Genomic DNA, 24,094 nt, shown 5'->3' with positions numbered 1-24,094 from the left:
CAAGAATGAGGGGAGACTGAAAAACAGATAATGAAAGATTAGAATACTGGAAGAAGTGGAACGTGGGAAGAAAAACATGTTGACAATTGAGGGAAGGCTAATTACAACAGTAGTAGGCAGGAACTGGAGAAATTAGATTGGGGTTGGCTGTTTGAGGGTAAATCTACATCTGACATGTTGGAATATTTCAAAGGCTAGTTGAAACAGAGTTCAGGACCAGCATGAGGATGAAAGATAAGGATGACAAGATTCAAGAACCATGGAAGACAAGTGATATTGAAAATTTAGTCAAAAAGGAAAACGGAAGCAAATATAAGGTCTAGGAAACTGAAAGCAGACAAAGCCCTTGAGGAGTATAAAGGATGGGGGAAAGAAATTAAACAAGGAATTAGGAGGGCTACAGGGGCCACAAAATGTCCTTGGCAAGGAGGACTAAGGACAATCCCAAGGCATTTTATATATATATTAGGAGCAAAGAGGGTAGCTAGGGAAAGAGTACGTCCACTCAAGAACAAAAGAGGGAATTTATGCATGGAGGAAGGAAGTGGGTTAGGTCCTTGATGAGTAGTTTGCATTGGGTGCTCATCAAGGAGAAAGACATGGATGATGGTAAGTTTAGGAAGGAGCATGTTGATATTCCAGGCATGTCAAAATTAAGGGGGACAAGGTTGGGTGTCTTGAAAAACATTAAGGTAGATAAGTCTCTAGAGCCTGATGAGATCTATCCCAGGACGCTGATGGAGGCAAGGGAAGAGATTGCTGGACTCTTGACAGAGATTTTAGTATCCTCTTCAGCCAAAGATGAGGTCCCAGAAGACTGGAGAATAGCCATTGTTGTTCCTTTGCTTAAGAAGGCCAAGAGGGATAACCCAGCAAATAAAGAGCCAGTAAGTCTTGTACCAGTGGTAGGGAAATTACTGGAAAAGATTCTTAGGAACAGGATTACACATATTTGGATAAGAATGGCCCTATTAGGGCCGGTCAGCATGACTTTATGTGGGGAGGTCTTGTCTCAAATTTAACTGAGGTTTTGAGGAACTGACAAAAATGATTGATGAAGGTGGACCAGTGAATGTTGGATCAACATGGACTTTACTAAAGCATTTGACAAAGGCTCTCATTGTACACTCGTCCAGAAAATTAAGTCACATTAAGTTGGTAAATTGGATACAAAATTGGCTTGGTCATAGAAGACAGAGGTAGTTGTGGAGGGGTGTTTTTCTGACTGGAGGTCTGTGACCAATGGTGTTCTGTAAGGATTAGTGCTGGGACTTTCCTTATTTGTAATATATAGAACTGACTCATGCAAATGTAGGTGGTCTGATTAGTAAGCTTGCATATGACACAACAATTGCCGGAATTGCAGATAGTGAGGAAGCTTGTCAAAGGGTACAGCAGGATATGGTTGGGTAGACAAATGGCAGATGGAGTTTAATCTGGACAAGCGTGAGGTGATGCATTTTGGGAGGTCAAATGCAAGAGGGAAGTATACAGTAAATGGTAGGACCCTTAGGAGTACTGGTATACAGAGGGATCTGAGAGTGCAAGCCCATTGCCCCCAAAGTGGCAACACAAGTGGACAAGGTGACAATGGTGGTGTATGGCAACTCATGTAGCAGCTATATATGACTTTAGTTAGCCACATTTGGAGTGCTGTGTGCAGGTCTGGTTGCTGGACCATAGGAAGGATGTGGAGGCTTTGGAGAGGGTTCCAAAGGGGGTTTACCAGGATGTTGTCTGGAGTGGAGTGTATTAGCCATACAGAGAGGTTGGACAAACTTGCATTGCTTCTACCACAGCATCGACCTGACAGAAGTATTTATAATTATGAGAGGCATAAATAGGGGGGGGATAATTGGAATCTTTTTCCCAGGATGGAAATATCAAGTACTAAACAGCACAGATTTAAGGTGAGAGGGGGAAAGTTTAAGAAGAGATGTGTGAGGCAAGGTTTTTGCAATGAAGATGGTACGTGCCTGGAACGCGCTGCCAGGGGAGGCTGTAGAAGCAGATACGATAATAAGGTTTAAGGGGCATTTAGATAGACACGCGTACAGGCCGAGAACAGTGGGATACAGACCACGCGCAGGAAGATGGGATTAATTTAGAATAGCAACACAGTCAGCACAGTCATCGTGTGCTTTTCTGTTCTATATTTAATCTCATCCATCATAAAAACCTTAAAAATGATGAGAGCTCTGGAATACCTATTAATGAGCTTTCTTCTCTCAGAAATTCCTTATCTGCTGCTCTTTTGGAGGAATGAACTTACCACGCCTGCCATCCCATCAGAAAAAAATCAGCTTTATATGCAAACTCGGAGGAGAAATTTTAGGGCCTTTGAAATAATTAAGAGTTTATTCAGAACAAGTTTTCTTTTGATAAACTCAGCATTCTGATTGGATGATTCTTGCTTATTGGTCCAACAGCAATTTTCCCCATGTCCAATACATTTTTAAACTAATAAATGTATTCAGAAGAAAGGTTTTGAAAAATACTTGTATTATTAGTTTTCTCCCTGGGTCACTCGTAGCCATATTCTGTAGGTCAGACCTTAATTCCTGAACAGCAGGAGGTTGGTAGCTTATTAAAATCAATCAGTCAGTCAGTCTCACAGCTAATGGGCAGGCACTAATCATGAATGTAATTTAAATCCTAAGAACTAAGTTAGAGCTTTCATTTATAGTTGGACGTGAACCATCTTGGATATTGAGATAGTGGGAGGTTTTGGGGTTCTCAGAGTCTGCTCCTGAAAGCTGAGGACTGACTTACTTTCATACTCAAAGCCCTCTTCTCAATCTCGGAGATGCACGCCTTGATGATGAATGGGATTCCATCGAGACTGTCCCGGGAAACCTGGGCAAAATCCCTTCCAAACAGCTGCAACTTCCGCTGTAGCTTCTTGTGTCCACATTTTATCGCCAGCGTCTCCAGACATTTCTTGTGACAAGCCAGATTGCACTGCAGGATACATTACACCACGATTAGTAAAAGGAAGAGTTGCAAATCTACTCACCTGAGAGGAACTAATTTGTGATACTCATTAATCTATGTCTAAGTTACATAACATTTTGATTAAAATTATCTTTGTGAAATTTCTGCATGAGACATTATCAGGTCACAGATCCTATCATGTAATCTGCTCTTGGTAATATTCTTCATAATTTCATGTCACAAGAGACATTGAAAATAGGAACTGGAGTAGGCCATTCAGCCCTTCGAGCCCACTCTGTAATTCATACAGATTATGGCTGATCATCCAACTCAGTACCCAGTTCCTGCTTTCACCCCACATCCTTCGATCACTTTAGCCCTACGACCTATATCTAACTCCTTAAAATAAACAAGTATTTATTCTTATTTCTGAAGAAGGGTCTAGGCCCAAAACGTCAGCTTTCCTGCTCCTCTGATGCTGCTTGGCCTGCTGTGTTCATCCAGTTCTACACCTTGTTATCTCAGATTCTCCAGCATCTGCAGTTCCTACTATCTCTGAAAGTATTTATTCTTTATCTTTCTCCCAGTGCACCCGAGAAATGTTCAGTTCCCCTCTACCGAACAGATGTAATGGGGTCGGGGGGAGGTTTAAAGACCCTGGAGACCCAGGGCTCTGGGCCTTTCACATTCCCTGACTTGCTCTCGAGGATTTTCAGCAGGCACCAAAGAATAGTCATGGTGATGAGGTTGGAGGGAAGTTTCCAGACCAATTCACCTTTGTTTTTTAAACGCTTCCTAACAACGTTTTGATGAGGTGTGTGAAATTGTCGTCTTTGCAGCCACTCTGTGATTGAAATGGAACATACAGCCAGGACCAAATAGGCTCTACAGGGAAGCACGTTTTAGGTTCAGTGAGACACAGAATGAGACACAGACACACAGACAGACACAGAGTGAAAGAGAGAGAGACAGAGAGAGAGACAGAGAGATAGATACAGACACAGAGAGAGACACACACAAATACACAAAGGGTTCTTCTTGGACTCTAGTAAAGGTAAGTTTGTATTCTAATTCCAGCCTTGCAAGGGTGTTCTTGTACTATAGATAGGGGAAGTGATCAACAGTGTTTTTGTAATTAAAGAGAGAGGAAGTGACCATTACATCCTCTGGCAAACCCCACGAATTTCCACCCTGAACACGCAGAGCACAATGTGCTTCTTGAGTGCTAGAGTTTTGCTTCATAAAATCCCATGGTGAAAATTTTGGCTTTGAATAGATGTAAATGGTGAACAATTCACTTGATCAAATAGGCACTGGTGTCACTTTAATATCTTTAAAGAGAAAAGTAGAGGGTTGTACTAAAACAACATTCCTCATCAAACAAGGCAAAGTACAGAGCTCAACTCACCTGTTTCTAACCAGCATTTTAGAAAGAAAGAATTTGCATTTATACAGTTCCTAATTATGCCTTTAAACAAATCCCAAATATTCTATATTATGCATTGTCTATAAGTGTACAGACCATTACTGTGGCAATTAGCAGGTCACAAATATACATCAGTGAGACATGAGGCTATTAATCTGTTTTGGTAATATTGGCTGAGGGGGGGATATCTGCAGAGATATGGAGAAAACTCATTAAATCTATGAATATTTCAAAGCAACCTTTTCTATTTACTGAAGTAGACAAATGAGGCCTTGTTTTAAGGCCTCATTCTTAAGTATGTTAAAAACAGTCAATTATCTGTTAACATTCATAAGAAGGTTAGAATCCCATTAAGACCAGTTCAAAAAGTATAACGTGATCTGCATAAGGGATCAACATGAATGTTTATTACGGAAACAATGATTTATTTTACTTTTGTTCAAATATGGTCTACTATGTAACAGTTTCCAGAACCACTTCTAATCCCCTAATCCCATTACTTACTTCCTCACATTCTGCTCCCTGGAAGTACACGTAGCTATCGCACTCTCTGCATTTTGATGGCGTACGAAGTTTCCTGAGGCGATGTGTTTGTGCAGCCTTTGAAAGTCGCACATTTTTGAACGGACCAGTAGATACTGCTATTTCTGGAGCCATCCCATTGATGCCTATTCCGAAATGAAATCAATTTAATCAACTGATTAAATAAAAATTACTCAACAAATTTCATTCAAAGTTGAAAAAGTCATTGTGCATCAGATTGGATGCAACACTGCTTCACTGTGGTTAGATTTTCTTTATGGCCCTAACCCAAAATGATGAGCAGTATCAACAGTAAACTGGTTTCACGAGGTACATCTATCTCCTTGGCCCCCATCAGGATATCTCAATTTATTGGTTAGCACAGTTGGCTGGAACAGCTGGTTTGTGATGCAGAGTGACACCAACATCACAGGTTCTATTCCTGCACTGGTTAAGGTTACCATGAAGGCTCCCACCTTCTCAACCTCTTCCCTTGTCTGAAGCCTGGTGACCCTCAGGTTAAACCAGTGCCAGTCATCTCGTTCTAATGAGACAGCAGCCCTATGATCCTCTGGGGCTATGGTGACTTTACCTTTACAGATTTAAAGCATTTTTTCACAATTTTTCAGGTCCCCTGCTCCTCACTTCCCTCCCCTGAGTGGGTACCCGGGCCTCCCCAGCTGTAGCATGGCCGAGATGCCACCCAAGGGTGCAGGTGCCCACTGTTTATTCTGAAATCGGAGAACATCCTCTGACCTCGGATTCCGCGTGGAGGTCAATGGAGGAGATTCCTTGATGGGTCCCTCCTGGTTCCTTCTCCGGGCTGCAATCCCTGTGGATTCTTCAGGCCATCGCCTAAATTAGTACTTGAGGACCATACTGGGAAGTGATTCTCTCTTGCCGCTGCCACTCTGCACAGTTACTTGTGTTGTCTTGTTGCTAATGTCTCCAGTATGAGCCCTCAGCATATATAGGCACAGTTTAATCAAGTTTCAGTATTTTAGAAGCAAATTCCAGTTCACTCACTTTGCTCAAAATTTGCACTGCCATCCTTATCATCTACATCCTCCGTGGTTGATATGGTGCCAGAAGAAGGAATCCTGGGCAATTTTCTGGAAAAATCACCTATGGAAGCATTGGAGATAAAATCTTAATGAAATATTTCATTCAGAACTAATGTCCAAACATATAGTAAAAATGCGTTAAAACTTTAGAGTTCAATTAGCACAACGCCTTCAATGTGTGTTTCTGGATAGGTTAAATTTGCAGCGTTTTCACTATATTCCTTTGGTAGAGATGGTTGGGATGGGGGAAGGCTAAGCTGCAGAAGAAAGAGGCTGTTTTTGTATTAATTTCCAAGCAGGATGCAGTTCAGATTTAAAGGAACAAGGAGTCACCAAGTGAGATTTGGTGTTGCAATTTGCTTCGAGAGAATCTCAAAGTGGACTGGAGTGAATTTTGAAGGATACTGCAAGACTTGACCTCTGTACCTCAGGGAAAATGGAACTTCCTTGAAAGGTGTGTGTGTGTGTGTGGCTGTGGATTTTGAACATTAAGATACCGCATCTTTCAGAAGCTTGCCAGTGTGTTTTTTCAATGTTTGTATTTGTTGATGTGAAAATACCTTTTTTTTAGTTTTGTGTTATTAGTTGCCTATAAAGTTGTTGGGTCCATGTTGATACTAATTTGTTTGTTACAGTAAAAGCCTTAAAGTGGAAGATCTTGTCCAGCAATTCTTGAGCAAGGCTACCTGTTGCAGATGAAGGGGAATCCAGGCCAACGCCTCCTCCAACACTGTCTGTATCACTCATGGTAGTAGGCCAGGATTTGTGTACCTGGTGACTGCGGACTCCTGAAAGGAACAATTCAGGTGCAGAGATGACTCCGTTAATCAACATTCTCATGCACAGAAACTTTGTCCTCAACTCTCACCACCTGCATTCTAGTGTTTTAGCTTAATTCAACGTAACATATTCATCTTGTTGTACTTCGTTACTAATAGTCAGTCATCACAGCCAGTACTCCTTCAAGAAAGGGAAGCTTCGGAATACAACAAAATGAATAAAACTGCTCTTCCCAACTACGTTGTCAAAAGGATATTAAATAATAGTTACAAGGCAGGCATCGAAAGGCAATGATTTGAATTAGCGATTGAATAAGTATTTGACCTACGTTCCCACAACCTCAGGTAACCCCCTTAAGATAATTACTTACTTGAACCTTCCTTGATATAAATTTTCTTCATTCTTTAGTTGTTTCCATGTAGAATTAACAATGCATTTAAGTGTATGTCAGTACGATTATGTAAATTTAACTTACAATTTATTTACATGTCTTTTGAATTTACAAACGCTTACAGAGGGACCATAAATGTTACTTAAATTAAATGCTTCACTTATATTGACTTCAATCATTCAGCAGGAGTACCTCAAATAGCTTTTGGCCTATAGTCACATTGTGCACAAAGGTAGAAAGTTGTCCTGTCCTCAAACAAGAGCATAAATCCATCCTGACCAATTACTGCCCTATTGGTCTACTCTCAAACATCAGCAGAATGATGGAACAAGTTGTCCACAATGCCATCACACAGCATTTACAAAGAAATAACCTCTTCACTGATGTTCAGTTTGGGTTCCACCAGGGCCACTCATATACAATTATAGCCTTGGTTCAAATGTGGATAAAGAGCTGAATTCCTGAGGTGAGGTGAGAATGACAGCCCTTGTCATCAAGGCCACATTTGACAGACTGTGGCATCAAGAAGCCCTAGCAAAATTAGGGTCAATGAGAATCAGGAGGAAAACTGTCTCCTGGTTAGAGTCATATCTGACACAAAGGAATACGATTGTGGTTGTTGGCGGTCAGTCATCTCATCTCCAGGACATTAAGGAGTACACCAAGATTGTAGGCTCAATCATCTTCCACTTCTTCAGTGACTTTCTCTGTATCATAACTAAGGTCAGAAGTGGGGATGTTCAGTACCATTAGTGACTCCTCAGATACTAAAGCAGTCCATGTCCAAATGGAACAAGACCTGGACAAGTAATATTCATGCTAACGAATGCTAGACAATGATCATCTCTGAAAAGAGAGAATATAACTATCACCTCTTGACATTCAATGGTATTATCATTACTGAATCCTTACTATCGACATCCGAAGGAGTTATTATTGACCTGAAATTGAACTGGACCAACCAAACAAATACTGTGGATTCAACAGTAGATCAGAGGCCAGGAATTCTGCAGGAAGCAATTCATTTCTTGCCTCCCCAAAGCTTGTCCACCATCTACAAGGCACAAAAAATGTGCGTGAAGCACAGCTTGCATTTGCCTAGATGGGTGTAGCTCCAATAGCATTCAAGAAGGTTGACACCATCAGGACAAAGCAGTCCACTTGCTTGTCCATCCATCATCTTCACCATTCACTCCATTCACCACTGACTTAGTGACAGCAATGTGTACCATTACAAGGTATGCTACAGTCTCTCACTATGGCTCCTTCAACAACACCTTCCAAACTCAATTTCTGCCACCTACGACAGGAGCAGCAGGTACATGGGAACACCACCTGCAAGCTCTGATCCAAATTATATACCATCCAGAGAATGTGCATTTTTGCAATTTTTCTTGCCTTCTTAATCCTGACTTTTTGACACCAGCTCATCACTCCTAGGGATGGGAGTAGTCATTTTCCTTTGCTTCTTATTTTTGGTTAAACATAAGTGCATTCTTTACATGGATGTTCAAAGCTCTGGCATGACAAAGAGTGGAAATCTTTCTTTCCACTTTCAGGAACAGGGTGAGGAGGCAGGTCCCAGGCCTCTCTAGGCTGGAATAAAGATCAAACTTGCACTGTTGGCATTGTTGAGTCACACACAGTAGCCATTGAGCTAACCAACTCCCACCAGAGTCAATATTGTAGTTAAACTAAAATTCCAACAGCTATTCCCATGTTATTAAGTTTAAAAAACATGCTAAGAATTGACACTAGCATCTAAACTGTAATGGATTTTCTGTGACATTATGGAAATCTTCAGTTTTATTTCCCCTTCTTGAGAAATGCTGTGAAATCTTGTTCAGCTGGGGAATTTATTCTATTTATCTAACAAACGTTTGGTGCTACAATCAAGTACTAAAACAAAACTGTTAATATTACTTCTAAAGTTAGGATCACTTATGCTTAAAACTGGAAGTGGTGTGAACCATTAGGGTACAACTTTAGTTTGATACATTCCCCACAAAAACGTATACAGCTGGAAACTACAGCCAAGGGCGAAGGTTTACCTCTTCTTTCAGTAGGTCCTCCACCTCGTGCTTCCTTCTGAGTCAATCCTCCCTCTGGACTGCCGGGTTCATCCACCGAGGACTGGGACTGCATCTCATTTGCAGTATTGGCAGCAAATTCATTTGCATTGAAACTACCCTTACGAGGCCTTACATGGGGAGACCTAAAAAAGAGAAAAAATAGATTAAGTCTTAACGTTAGGTCTAAAGGAGCACAACTTGACAGCACTCTCTCAGCACTGTAATGAATTGTGATCCTCGATTTGTCCCCACATTTATCGTGGGCCTTGAATGGAAAAGAACCAATACTGCTCAACTTTCAATTCTGTCAATGCCAAATGTCTGTTTTTCCTATGGATCTTTGAGCATCACCAGCATTTTCTGTGACTTCAGTCAAATGCTGCCTTTGAGGTAGGCAGTCTCACCTCACCTCTGGAATTCAGCTCTATGCTTGGATCAAGAGATTTAGAGTTTAGCAGCCCTGGCGGAATTCTAACTGAGCACTGATTATCGAAGCTATTGGTGATTCAGTACAGCTTGGTAGCATTATTGATGGCACCTTCCATCATTTTATTGAAAGTAGTACAGTGCAGCAGCAACTGGCCAGATTGGATTGGTCCTGCATTTTATGGCTAGGACATAACCGACAATTTCCCACTTTTCCGGGTAGACATCAATGTTATAGCTGTACTGGAACATCTCAGCTCAGGACCCAACTAGTTCTGGAGTGCAAGTTTGTGCAACACTGTGGAACATTGTTAGGGTCCGCAGCCTTTGCTGTGTCCAGTGCTTCCCAAATATTCCCCAGCCACACCCCCACCAAAACAAACATGATTCCATTTCCAGGCTTGAAAATGTCATGACTCTTCAGTCAAACCATGAGCCTGGGGACGGGAGGAGCTCCAGGCTGGCCATTGCTACTTAATTGCTCTTGACCATACTTCAGGTCTGGATCCATTTTGAAAGTCCCTGGTGAACTCCAATGTTCATCAGTTTCTTGATGTCACACAGAATGTCTTGAATTGACTGAAGACTGGCATCCACAGTACTGAGAATCTCAGAGTAAGGCTCTAATGGTTCATTGAGTCAGCACTTCTAGTTTCAGCCTTGACTCTTTCTTCGCACAAGTAAAAATGTAGAGAAAAACCCTAAACTTCCACAAAACGTAGCTCAACTCAATTTTGAGAAGTTGAGATTTGTTCTTTTAAAAAGAATATACAAATTCACCACTTCATTACTAATGTAGTGTTCATCTATCATCAAACATGCTCTTCCTATCCTAGTCCATTACTCTAGAAAAAGTAAACAATGGCAGAATTGCTCAATGTGCTTGCAAGAAGCTCCTCTCTCCAGTTTCATAAAATGATTTCAAATATGTCAATGCCTCCATTACATTAAAGGACAGGGGAGCATCATTCTAAAGTATTCAGCACTGTATGCTTAGAGTGCAGCCAGTTCTCAGCAACGTTTTGAACCATATAGATATTGGAACGTTGATGGTCACAAAAGATTGAAGTGCACCGTATATGGAGTGTTTATCATCACTCCCTTTTACAGCTTAGAATGTCATCCAAATGACAGACAATGTCAGTAATTCAATCTCCTCAGAGTCTGCTTTTCTAATTGAACGATAAGGAAGCTACAAAGGACATGTGGGAATCCACAAATATTTGAGTTTCTTTCAAACTCTTCAAGATCTAACCAATTCCAGTTCAGACATACTTTTGATTGTAAACACCAATGACAAGCAATTAGTGAACTCAGAGAGGCCATTCTCAAACCAACTGCAGGGAGGAAAAAAAAAGGAGCAATTCAGCTTCCAGGTTTTCTCTTTCTCTGGGGCAGTGCTCATCTTTATCAAAGCAGCTTGACTGAGATCAATAATGGGAGATTGAGATGCTCACTGTGCTGCTCCTGGCTGCTCAGAGGGTCCGCGCTCGCTGATTTCAAGGAAATTTAGAGGGAATGTAACAACCATTATGACAATGTTTTTGGGTCAAAAAATCAGACCACTAAGACTTCATAATCATACTAACAAAATAGTTTTTCACTTTTGACTGACTTTGTTCCTTCATTATTGCTGTTTTTTGGCACATGAGCCCAAGGTGTGGTTTAGTTGGTAGCACCTTTTGACTCTGAGACGGTTGTGGGTTTAAGTTCCACTTGAGAAAATGGAGCAATAAAATCAATAATGTCATTATAATGACATTCAGAGTAGTACTGAGGGCATGCTGCACCGTTGGCAATGTCATCTTACAGATGAGACATTCAACAGTCTGTCCCCTCAGTTAGACATGAAAATTTCCCTTGAGGTGTCCTTGCCAATATTCATCATGGCTATGTGCAAATTAGCTAGTGTTTCACAGATAACATTACTGAGCATACTTAAAAAAACTTCATTGCAAAGCAAGTTAAGATAGTCTGAGGTTATTGAAAGACACTATATGTATCTAAGATTTTTATATTCTCTTGATAAGTAGGAAGCATGGAGCAGGAAAGATGCATGAAACAGTTTCATCCAAATGAGACTCGACTTGAAAGGCAGCTGAAACAGAAAGTGTTGAAGAAGGAAACTTACACCAAACAATAGAAATTCTGAAATAATTTTAAAAAGGCTGATGCTTTAGGTACAGACCTTTCCTCTTGGGTCTAAATGCAACACACAAACTATTTCCTTTCTGTTGTTGATAGGTTGATTATATGTACTGCATTATTTTCTCTGAAAAGCAGAAAGCATCATGGGGTACGTGAGTCAGCTGGATACATTTCAAGAGAGAACGAATGATGCATATGGCAGGAAAGCGGGAATTTAAGGTTGATCAGTTACAGGGATGGGTTTGTTGGGCTGAACAGCCTGTACCGGCTCTGTGTTCTTAACTTACACATAGTAGCAAAAGTAACACATGCTGGCCAATCAATAACTTTTTATTTCAAGTTACCGTTAGGGTGTCCTAAGCTTTGGGAATAGAAGAAGTGTTTCTCTAAGGATTTCCTGAGGTTCAAGACCCATATTATTAATCCAATTGTTTATCTTTGTCCAGGCCTTTACAATGCTCCAGGACCTCATCCAGCAGTAGCACACATTACCTCAGATTCTCTGTTTAGTGTCACACTGTTAAACAGTGCCAGCCTACAACAGGTAGTTAGAGCAGATTATCTTAATAGCTGATAGGATGTCATTCAATAAATAGACAGAAAACAGAAATGGGCCCTGACTTGCTAGCACTAGTGATTGATGACTTTTCATATGATACATTCAACTGATAACTAGACTTGTGTTTAACCAGAATGATTTTATAGTTACAAAGCTTTTGCGACTTTCTTTAAGTCATACAGAGACTTCAAAAGCATATTGCTGCATGGTAAAATAGAAGGAGGCTGCTTTAATGCTGATGAGATAGTTAGGCATCAAACTTGACTAAACAGTGGCATTAATTTGTCAAATATTTGCCTACAAAGCATCTGCACCCCAAAAGAACAATGTTTTGTGGAACACAATAGGGACAGCACAGTGGCTCAGTGGTTAGCACTGCTGCCTCACAGCATCAGGGACCTGGGTTCAATTCCAGCCTTGAATGACTGTCTGTGTGGAGTTTGCACATTCTCCCCATGTCTGTCTGTGCTCTGGTTTCCTCCCACAGTCCAAAAGAGTGCAGGTAGGTGGATTGACAATGCTATGGTGTCCAGGGGTGTGTAGGTTAGGTAGATTAGCCATGGGAAATGCTGGGTTACAGGGATAGGGTAGAGGGGTAACTTTGGGCGGGATGCTGTTTGGAGAGTCAGTGTGGACTAGTTGGGCTGAATGGCCTGGTTCCATGCTGTAAGGATTCTATGAAAGACAAACCATTTCTGTGCAAGACAATGGGCCAGATCTTCTGTGCACTCTGACCTTTCACAATGGCACACAGATGTGGGGGAGCCTGTACCCAATGTCAACATTTCTCACTTTTGCCAGCAAGTGAAAGAGGGTGGGATGTGAATCTCACAGAGGGGAGACTCTCCTTAGCAAGGCCATTTGAATTTAGCACAGAGTTCCAGTTGACCCCATTTTAACTGTCCAAGGACGTATGCCTGCAATGTGGGAATCTCAAATTGGTTCACAAGGGAAATATCTTTTCTGTAACTTGGAATGTTAGTTGCGTATTAAGTTATGTTTAGTTTATGTTCATTTTTGTTTGTTATAGTAATAGTCTTAAAAATGTGAAATCCCTCTATATGGTTCTTTTCATTGGTTGCTGAGAAATTAATATTTCTTTTCAAAAGAAATTGGTCACCACGGGGATCAGCAATACTCACAAGTGTAACTGTTAAACATATCACACTATCAGTGTCCTAATAGCACCTTGTCTTGTTTTACTTTCCTTAAAGCTCAAAGTACCAACAGGGAATGAGACAGGGCTGATCTGATCATTTTTCAAGAAGAGACAGATGAACACAGGCACGCCCCATGTGTCTTGGTGTCAATTCAAAATATGACTCAAAAGTCACAGTTTACTTGGATATCAAATTGCTATGGAGTTACTAGATTGAAGGTCCTCTGTTACTTTTTCAAGAGCTATAGATTTCAATCGTGCCAGTGACAGCCAACCCCGAGAATGAATAAATGAAAATCATATCCATTGTGTTTATTTTACTTGATTTACTTTCTCACAAGTACTTCTCGCTAATATAAAGAATTCAGTTGGATAACCGAGAGCTAATAATAGAAGTACATACCACGTTATCTGAGATGAATAGGATTCAAAATCGTAATGTGTTTCCGTTTCAGCTTCCATCTGGAGGTCTTTGACGTAAGACGCATACTGCTGGCCTGGGTCATATAACTTGCTGCTCTCACAGAGTGTCTGGAAGTGCACAGGCAGCGGTGCCGTTTGCATGTGCATTCTCTGGTAGTACGAGATGGTGGCCTACAGATTCCAATAAAGAGACTTAAATAGCGTAAGCAGACTTTGGGTTTTTTCTAAAGTAAGTGGAGGAAATTAATAAGTAATAACCAGAATGCTCACTTGCAGATGATTGCTGACACTTCTTTTAAAAATCAAGTTTCTCCACCACTTAATCATTGTTAGATACCTTGCATTTTTGAAGGGCCTTTCACAACCATCATCTCTGGTTTACAACTAATTAAGTACTCTCCGAAATGCAGTCAGTGGTGCAATAGAGGAAACAGCTGCCAACATGCGTAGAGCAAACTCTCACAAACAGCTATGGGAATGTTCTACATTCACCTCAGCAGGCAGATGGGGCCTTGAATTAATCTCATCTCATCTGAAAGACAGCACCTCCGACAATGCAATGTTCCCTCAATACCGCACTAGAGATTCGGCCCTGACTTTGGTAGTCAAGCCCCACAGTGAGACTTGGACCAAGAATTTTGTGATTCAGAGGCAAAAGGGCTATCAACTGAGCCACAGCATTGAATAAATGGCTGAGTCATATGTACATGGAAGGTTCTAGAGCAGGGGGTATTGCTTGGTGGTAAAGCACTTGAATGCAAATCAAGGGGTCCCCAATTCTTTACATAGCCACCTTGACGGATCGCACAGCCTCTGCTGAGATAGGCATAGAGCTGGTACAATTGACCTCAGTGTTTGGAATTGATATAGGGTGGGTGTGACCTAGTCTCTGAGAGTTTACTCGCTTTCAGTGAATACTGAATAGGGCTAGTACCCTGTCACCAACAATCAAAATGTATGCTTCTTATAAATAGGTTTTAAATAATACTAAACCTAACCTGCAAAGATTAAATGAAAAAAAAAATGTAAACCAAAGCAATTGTCTGGAAATAAGTTTAGATCATAGAATCCCTACAGTGTGGAAACAGGCCATTCAGCCCAACAAGCTCACACTGCCCCTCTGAAGAGCATCCCACCCAGACCCATTCCCCTACATTTCCCATGTCTAACCCACCTAATCTACACATCCCTGAACACTATGGGCTATTCAGCCTGGCCAATCCACCTAGCCTGCACATCTTTGGACTGTGGGAGGAAACGGGAGCACCCAGAGGAAACCCATGCAGACATGGGGAAAATGTGCAAACAGTCAGTCGCCCGAGGCTGGAATCGAACCTGGGTTCCTGGCACTGTGAGGCAGCAGTGCTAACCACTGAGCCACCATGCCTCCCTCATATATCAGTATATAACCATACAATTTGTTGCCCTCTTTCTTTCCCTTAGGGTAGGATTTTAAATTAAAGAATTTAAAGAAAAATGAGCTGGTTTTCTTGGACCCTCTTTCATCCGGCAACAATTGTGCATTCAGTTCACTGGGCCAGCATTGACAACTTTGAATAAATCACCCTTTGTCTGTCTCATCAGCAGAAATAAGGGCAGGGAGCAACAGCACAGCTCCAAGTCCCAACAATGGAGACATGTGACCTGACAGAGATTACCAATTCTTCCATCTTATGACAGTGCTGCACACCTGGAGCCACACCCCTGGGTTCCAGCCTTAGGATTCTCTGGCTACTTCAGAAGAAAGCCTTCAGTCCGGGAGCTCCCAAAACAAGTCAGATGCCAGTTTCATAAGGCAACTGCCCCACCGGCCTGCCACATCAACATAAGAAGAAGCAAGAAACCCACTTCTTCATCATTGATACATTGGTTCTACCCAGAAAACCTGTAGCAACAGGACTGACCAAGATCTAGCACAATGGGTCTTCATTCTCTTTTTCCTGAATATCACTCTCATGAAACACTTTGAGATGGCTTATTACTTTAAAGAGGTTCTATTTGAATATAAATTGTTGTTGTAAATGTACCTGATCGATCTACATTAAGTAATCTGTAAAGTTAGTCCCTATGTATTTCTCCTTGCACAATAATCAATTTTCTGGTCATGTGTTACAGATTACTCAAAGTCTAAGTTGCTGTGACAATATGCACTTTCACATGCATGTTGCATCCCTGGACATTACAGGGCAATTTGGCATGGTCAATCCATCTAACCTGCACATCTGTGCTCTGTGGGAGAAAACTGGAGTACCCAGAGGAAACCCACACAGACATGGGGAGAAGGCACAAAATCCACATAGTCACCCAAGGGTGGAATCAAACCCAGGTCCCTGGCGCTGTGAGGGGGCCACCATGCTGCCATATTCGACTAGAACCCAGAGTTTCTGGTTCAGGGTCAGGGAATCTGAGCAACTCTGTTGTACAACAATAGCTTCCAATATTTAAATTATAAACCTAAGTAGAAATGCTTCCTCACTCCGTGCTTTCCAAAGCGTGTTTATTTGCCTCACTCAGTCTCCCAGGAACATTCCACTGTGTTGGTATCCTTCATTTCCCAAAGAAATTCGTGGAAGTGTGAATCTACTCTTGATGGTCAAACACTTTCCCTGGCAAAAGTAATGTTTGAATGCATCTTTGTTCATTTTCATCAAGCCCACTAACTGTGGGGTCCAGAGAAAGCAAATGACAAGGCAGGACTAGAAGCTGATGAAATCTGATATGCTGGTACAATATTTGCAACTTGCCAACTATTGCCAGTTTAGCTTTTGCCCACACCAACTTAAAAATGAATGTTTTAACCTCAGCGGTGAATTTTGAACTGCCCTCATCCTTCCTGTGAACACTTGCTGTCTCTCTAGCTTCCTCTTTCAGCTCAAACAGCAACAACAATATTAAAAAGTGAAATAAATGAAGCTATACTCACCGACTTCAATGTCTGGTCACTCTGTTTGATGATTTCCTGGATCTGTCGCAGCACATTCACCTTCACATCTTCCAGCTCTTGTTTTTGAGTCTTGGCATCTGCAATACATGTTCTGTATGTCGCCTCAGCTTCATCAGCCTGCAAAATACAAGCATTATTAAAATATCTATTCCAATATAATTGGAAGCAAGTTAATACCAGAGAGGTCTGAGAGCACACAGAAAGCTGTGAATTTTTGAGCCCCAAAAGTTTGTTAAAATTAGATCAATTCAAAATTTCAAAATTGAGTTGCATGGATTTTGGTTAGGCTATAGGCAATTGGGTTATATTACGGAGGCTGGCAGGTGAAGATGTTAAGAGACACAGATCTAATCCACAATCGAATTTAATGACAGTAGCTTCAAGCAAATGTAGATGGTTTTCCTGCTCCTCCATACTTGAACAAAACGTGATTCAGATCACTTCAGTTAAATAATCACCTATTGATCTCCTACTCAATTCCATCAAGCAAACAGAAAGGATAAAAATCAAATTAGAGACATAGAGATATACAGCACAGAAACAGACCCATCAATCTAACTTGTCCATGCCGACCAGATATCCTAAATTAATCTCGTCCCATTCACCAGCATTTGTCCCAAAATCATGTACCTATCCAGATGTCTGTCAAATGTCGTAATTGTACCAGACTTCACCACTTCTTCTTGGGCTTCATTCCGTACACGCACGAACCTCTGTGAGAAAACGTTGTCCCTGAGGTCCCTTTTAAATCTTTCCCCTCTCATCTTAAACCTATGTCCTCTGGTTTTGGAATCTACTACCATGGGAAAAACACCTTGGCTATTCACCCTATCCATGCCCCTTATGAGTTTATAAACCTCTATAAGGTCACTCCTCAGCCTCTGATGCTCCAGGGAAAATAGCCCCAGCCTATTCAGCCTCTCCCTATAGCTCAATCCTTCCAACCTTAGCAACATTCTTGTAAATCTTTTCTGAATCCTTTCAAGTTTCACAGCATCCTTTCTACAGCAGGGAGGCCAGAATTGCACACAGTATTCCAACAGTGGCCTAACCAATGTCCTGTACAGCCACAACATGACCTCCCAACTCCTATACTCAATGCACTAATCAAGGAAGGGAAGCATACCAAAAGCCTTCTTCACTACCCGGTCTACCTGCGATTCCACTTTCAAGGAATTATGAGCCTGCACCCCAAGGTCTCTTTGTTCAGCAACTCTCCCCAGGACTTGACCTTTAAGTGTACAAGTCCTATCCTAATTTGTCTTTCCAAAATGCAGCCCCTCACGTTTATCTAAATTAAACTCCATCTGCCACTCCTCGGCCCATTGGCCCATCTGATCAAGATCCCATTGTACTCTAAGGTAATCTTCTTTACTGTCCACTACACCTCCAATTTTGGTGTCATCTGAAAACTTACTAACCACACCTCCTATGTTCACATCCAAATCATTTCTAAAAATGACAAAAAGCAGTGGATCCAGCACTGATCCTTGTGGCACACCGCCGGTCACAGGCCTCCAGTCCACCACCAGCCTCTGTGTCCTATCTTCAAGCCAAATTTCTATCCAAAGGGCTAGCTCTTCCTGGATTCTACATGATCTAACCTTACTAACAGTCCACCACGCAGAACCTTGTTGAACGCATTGCCAAAGTCCATACAGACAAAATTCAGCACTCTGCTTTCATCAATCTTCTTTGTCACTTCTTCAAAAAACTCAATCAAGTTAGTGAGACACTATTTCCAATGCACAAAGCCATGCTGACTAACCCTAATCAGTCCTGGCCTTTCCAAATACATGTAAATTCTGTGCCTCAGAATCCCCTCCAACAACTTACTCACCACCAACGTCAGGCTCACCGGTCTACAGTTCCCTGGCTTTTCCTTACCACCTTTCTTAAATAATGGCACCACATTATTCAACCAGTCTTCCTGCACCTTCCTGATTATTGATGATACAAGTATCTCAGCATAGAGCCCAGCAATTACTTCCCTAGCTTCCCACAAAGTTCTGGCGTACACCTGGTCAAGTCCTGGAGATTTATCCACCTTTATGTGTTTTAAGACGTCCAGCACTTCCTCCTCTGTAATATGGACACTTTTCAAGATATCATTATTTATTTCTCCAAGTCCTCTAGCTTCCATATCCTTCTCCACAGTAAAAGCTGGTGTGAAATACTTGTTGTTTTTGAAGAAATTCTGAAAATGTAGATTTGTGTGTTTGGGAAATTTTGGCTGTGCATTGCATTTCCCCATGAGTGTAATGTTAACTTCAGGGAAATTCCAATGTGCTCACTAGTCCAATGTTTATAACTGAACCCTACACTTCCTCCAGAATTCTTCCTAGTTCCCTGGAGAAGTAATGAAACTACCCATAATGTTAGAAAAGCTAGAATGTTAGAAGGATCATGAATTACAGGGACCATGGATTAAAGCTGCGGGAACAGCAAGGTATTGAAGGCAAACTGAAATAAATACAAACCGCACCCTGGCAGCTGGAGAAAGCCAAGACAAATGTGAAAGAAATTGTCAACAAGTGGCACAGAATTGTACTACACTGTTGGAAATTGCTCCAAATGCTACAAGATACATGGCAGTGGCTCGCTTTGGAGTTTTAGTCATTCCCCCACTGTAATTCCAGCAACAGGTCAATGCAATTATCAGGGAAAGGCAACTTAGCCAGGCAACTCCTGATGCCAGTTAAAGACTGGTAGCTTCACATGAAAAGTAGTATTTAAAAAGGCTTCATACAATCCCATGAATGTATTTATTAGGTATGTAGTTTCAATATAAGCCACAATGCAGACGGTTACTAACGAAAGAGTTTCAGATTATAGCAAACCAAGTAAACTGACATTCAATTCATTGTTATCAAGGTACAAAATGTTCTAACCTTCCAGCAAGATATTCAGGTTACCCGACGTAGCTTTCAAATGTCAAAACTAAGTATTCCTTATTGGGACACAAATTTTGCTAGCTGTGTTGGGGCAGCTGTTACATAGAACATGGAACAGGACTAGGCCCTTCGGCCAAACATGTCTGTGCTGACCATGGTGCCATCCTAAACTAATCCCAGCTGCCTGCACATGGTCTGTATCCCTCTATTCCCCATCTGTTCATGTGTCTGTCTAAGTGCCTCTAAACTTTGCTGTTGTATCTGTTTCCACCACCTCTCCTGGAAGTGCATTGCAAGCACCCACCGCCCTCTGTGTAAACAAAAAACTTCCCTTGCACATTTCTTTTAAACTTTCCCCCTTTCAACCTATACCCCCTAGTATTTTACATATCCACCCTGGGAAAAAGACTCTGACCATCCACCCAATCCCTGCCTCTCATGATTTGATAGACTTCTATCAGGTTGCCCCTCATCCTTCAAAGCTCGAGTGAAAACAATCCAAGTTTGTCCGACCTTTCTTAATAGCTAATACATTCCAATCCAAGCAACATCCTGGTAAACTTCTTTTGCCTGGTCGTCAAAGCGCAGTGCGGTGATCAGAACTGCGCACAATACTCCAACTGTGGCTTAACTAAAGGTTCATACAGCTGCAACACGACTTGCCATCATTTATACTCAATTCCCTAACCAACCAAGGCAATCATGCTTACAACCAACTTATCCACTTGTGTTGCCATGTTCACAGAGCTATGGACTTGCACCCCAAGATCTCCCTGTATATCGATGCTCCTAAGGGTTCTGCCATTTACTGTATACCTTCCTCTGGTATTTGACCTCCCAAAGTGCATCACCTCATACTTGTTTGGAATAAACTCTGCTATTTCTCCATCTCACATTCCGACTGATCTATATCTTGCTGTGACCTTTGACAACCTTCCACAATATCCACAACTCTACCAATTTTTGTGCCGTCTGCCAATTTACTAATTAATCATAGATTTTCATGCAAATTACATATATTACTTATATACATACTACAAATTACATATATACGTACATATATATATTACAACCAACAGAAGTCCCAGCACTGATCTTTGCAGAACACCATTGGTCACGGACCTCACATCAGAAAAACACCTCTCCACAACTACTCTGTCTTCTATGACCAAGCCAATTATGTATCCAACTTCCCAACTCACCAGGTATACACAGAAACATCACGTCTATATTATAAACTATAAAAAGTATCACTGGTGACTATAGAAGTATGCTTTACATGTTCATATCATCATTTCCCTTCAGTTTTACAAAGAATGCAATGTTTGTTTGAAATCAACTAAAATCACTGATAAATTAAAGAACAAAGGATTATGATATGGCTTTTGGATATCATACAATAAGATCAAAAGTTTCTTCATCATCTGAATTTCCAACTGAACCTGTTCTACAATACTAATATGTCACTAGAGCTTGCAAAATTACTTATTCTGTATGTTGAAGTGTAATATTCCACACAATGTCTGCATTGTCATCCAATTGCTGGAATATGTAATGAGTTCTCACTGGCATCAGATCATCTTGACTTCAAGACAAGTGTATGCATGGTGTATATCAAGTTGACTGGTCTTTAGTTGTCTGCTATCTGCTTAATGAGATAAGGATTTTAATCTTGTTTGTGGTCTGAATTATCTCAGACTATTTATCTATTTGGTTCAAATGCTCCCAGTGTCTATCAGGTTCTGGCCTCTCTAAGATTATTCTGTAAATTGACAAATTAAAATCTTTTTAACAAATTAAATGTTTGGGGCAGTGTATTTTCCTGTGCTCTGCATAAGCAATACTGTCTACATCTACATTTTCCTAAAAAAGAAAACATCACAAAAACCCACGCAGACACGGGCAGAATGTGCAAACTCCACACAGTCACCCGAGAATGGAATTGAGCCAAGATAATACTGAATGGTGCAGCAGGGTCAAAGGGCAAATGGCCTATTCCTGCTCCTATTTTCTACAATTCGGTGGCACAAAGGGGTGAAACGATTAGTCGGGAGATGTGATGGAATGCATAAAAAAAGTGCAGAGGCCACATTTTCAAACAAAAAAATTAGACTAACACAGAGGTCCACTGATAAAACGTTATAAAATGTTTGAAAACATGCTCACAATAAGCCAGCGATAACCCAGTGTGGAGCTGGAGGAACACAGCAGACCCTTTGTCCCAACCTGAAACATCAACTCCCCTGCTCCTCTGATGCTGCCTGGCCTGCTGTGTTCCTGTGTTGGGATGAAGGGTCTGCTGTGTTCCTCCAGCTCCACACAGGGTTATCTCTGACTCCAGCATCCGTAGTTCTTGCTATCTCACAATGAGCCTGTATATTCGCCCGTCGCGCCTCACCTTGTTGCGTGCATCCTCCTCTGTCCTCCGCTTCTTGTCTAGAGTCTTGCTAGCATTGCTGCTGCTTGCACTCTGCTGGTCCTCTTCTGCTTTCACCGTCAGGTACATGGCCTTCTCATGTTCCTCGGAACGTTGCATGTACGCCTGCTTTGCCTTTTTAAGGTTTGCCTCAGCTTCTTGCTGTGAGGTGATAACAGAAAGTCAGTCCGATTTACTGGCCAGAGGCCAGATACTGCCTGTCCAGGTCGGGTGGAACTCTTGCTAGTTTGCAAAAGAAAGTGTTGAGGCATTTGTTATTATTACTGAGCAACAGAATGTCAATTCAAATACATTCAGAAGTGGGCTCACACTGTTAAATTTACATTTGCAGATTGGATTAAACTAAATGAGTAGAAAAAGAACATAATCAGAGCAGGTATGGGCCATTCAGACCCACCACTCACTAAGATCATGGCTGTTCTGCCCCAGGCCTCAACGGCTGTTTTGTTCCTCACAGAACTGCTCAATAATCTGTAAGTCAATCCCTTCAAATGCTTTCAATGATTTGGCCTCCACAACTGTCTGGGGTACAGAGTTCCAAATATTCACTAACCTCTAAGAGAAGAAATTCCTTTGCATTTCAGTTTTATATGAGTTTATTTTGTAATTATATCCTCTAGCTCAAGATTCCTACATTAGAGCATCTTGTCAACAACTACTTTGTCAAAGCCCCTAAGAATCTTGTGTTTCACAAGATCATCCCTTATTCTTCTAAACTCCAAGGAATGAAGGCCTAACCTGTTTAGCCATTAAGTTAACCCCTTCATTCCAAGAATCAGCTGAGTGAATTGCTTTTGAACAGCCTCCAATGCCCAGTCATAAATACAGGAACCAAAACTGTACTCCAGGTGCATCCTCACCAACACCCTGTATAGTTGTAACAAGATTTCCATATTTGCAAACTCCAAACTCCTATCAATATAAAAAAAATGAAGAATCAGATCTGCGATGCCAGGAAAGTATGTGCAGATGCCATTCTGGCCCAGGTAAGGTTTAGTTATTGATGGCTTACTCAATCATTAGATCTTTTTCAATCTTTTCCATTTTTTTTCATTTTAAGTTTAATTTTAAATTGTTAGTGCAGTGGATAGCGAAGAAGGTTACCTCAGAGTACAACAGGATCTCGATCAGATGGCCCAGTGGCCGAGGAGTGGCCGTTGGAGTTTAATTTAGATAAATGTGAGGTCATGCATTTTGGAAAGGCAAATCAGGGCAGGACTTATACACTTCATGGTAAGGTCCTGGGGAGGGCTGCTGAACAAAGAGACCTTGGAGTGCTGGTTCATTGTTCCTTGAAAGTAGTTGCAGGTAGACAGGATAATGAAGGCGGCTTTTGGTATGATTGCCTTTATGGGTCAATGCATTGAGTATAGGAGTTGGGAGGTCATGTTGAGGCTGTACAGGACAGTGGTTAGGCCACTTTTGGAATACTGCATTCAATTTTAATCTCCCTGTTTTGGAAGGATGTTGTGGAACTCAAAAGGGTTCAAAAAAGATTTACAAGAATGTTGCTAAGGTTGGATGGATTGAGCTGTAGGGAGAGGCTGAATAGGCTGGGGCTATTTTCCCTGCAACACCAGATGCTAAGGGGAGCCCTTATAGAAGTTTATGAATTCATGAGGGGCATAGATAGGGTGAATAGCCAAGGTATTTTTCACAGGTAGAGGATTCCAAAACTAGAGGGCATAGGTTTAAGACAAGAGGAGATGGATTTAAAAGGGACCTAAGGGACAGTGTTTTCACAGAGAGGGTGGTGCGTGTATGAAATGAGCTGCCAGAAGAAGTGGTGGAGTCTGGTACAATTACAATATTTAAAAGGCATCTGGGTGGGTATTTGAATAGGAAGGGATTAGAGGAATATGGGCCTAATGCTGGCAAATGGGACTAGATTAAATTAGGATATCTGGTCGGCATG

The 24,094-nt window shown here is 41.4% G+C and overlaps 2 protein-coding genes across 3 annotated transcripts in view; one reads left to right on the top strand and one right to left on the bottom strand.

Moving 5' to 3' along the window:
* LOC109931451 (DNA-directed RNA polymerases I, II, and III subunit RPABC1) overlaps positions 1–14,106 on the top strand; it is a 68,577-nt gene extending 54,471 nt beyond the window's left edge. Inside the window, exons 9-11 of one of the 2 annotated variants that reach the window (XR_007265129.1) lie at positions 6,246–6,400; positions 6,582–6,752; positions 13,937–14,106. The gene's annotated coding sequence lies outside the window, so the exon portion shown is untranslated. Of the gene's footprint in view, positions 1–6,245; positions 6,401–6,581; positions 7,066–13,936 lie in introns of those variants that run through there. The other variant, XR_007265130.1, reaches the window with a different exon arrangement.
* LOC109931454 (rho GTPase-activating protein 45) overlaps positions 1–24,094 on the bottom strand; it is a 55,636-nt gene that overhangs the window by 13,825 nt on the left and 17,717 nt on the right. Inside the window, exons 7-14 of the mRNA XM_048614122.1 lie at positions 22,141–22,320; positions 16,828–16,965; positions 13,885–14,075; positions 9,169–9,332; positions 6,633–6,734; positions 5,909–6,007; positions 4,865–5,028; positions 2,773–2,961 (exon numbers count right to left, since the gene is read on the bottom strand). Coding sequence (XP_048470079.1) covers positions 2,773–2,961; positions 4,865–5,028; positions 5,909–6,007; positions 6,633–6,734; positions 9,169–9,332; positions 13,885–14,075; positions 16,828–16,965; positions 22,141–22,320 — 1,227 coding nt within the window. The remainder of the gene's footprint in view (positions 1–2,772; positions 2,962–4,864; positions 5,029–5,908; positions 6,008–6,632; positions 6,735–9,168; positions 9,333–13,884; positions 14,076–16,827; positions 16,966–22,140; positions 22,321–24,094) is intronic.

The sequence above is a fragment of the Rhincodon typus genome, chromosome 29 (genome assembly GCF_021869965.1).
Source record: "Rhincodon typus isolate 14 chromosome 29, sRhiTyp1.1, whole genome shotgun sequence".
NCBI lineage: Eukaryota > Metazoa > Chordata > Chondrichthyes > Orectolobiformes > Rhincodontidae > Rhincodon > Rhincodon typus.
The sequence above is the reverse complement of the archived record's forward strand: the minus strand, read 5'-3'. Positions and strand labels throughout refer to the sequence as shown.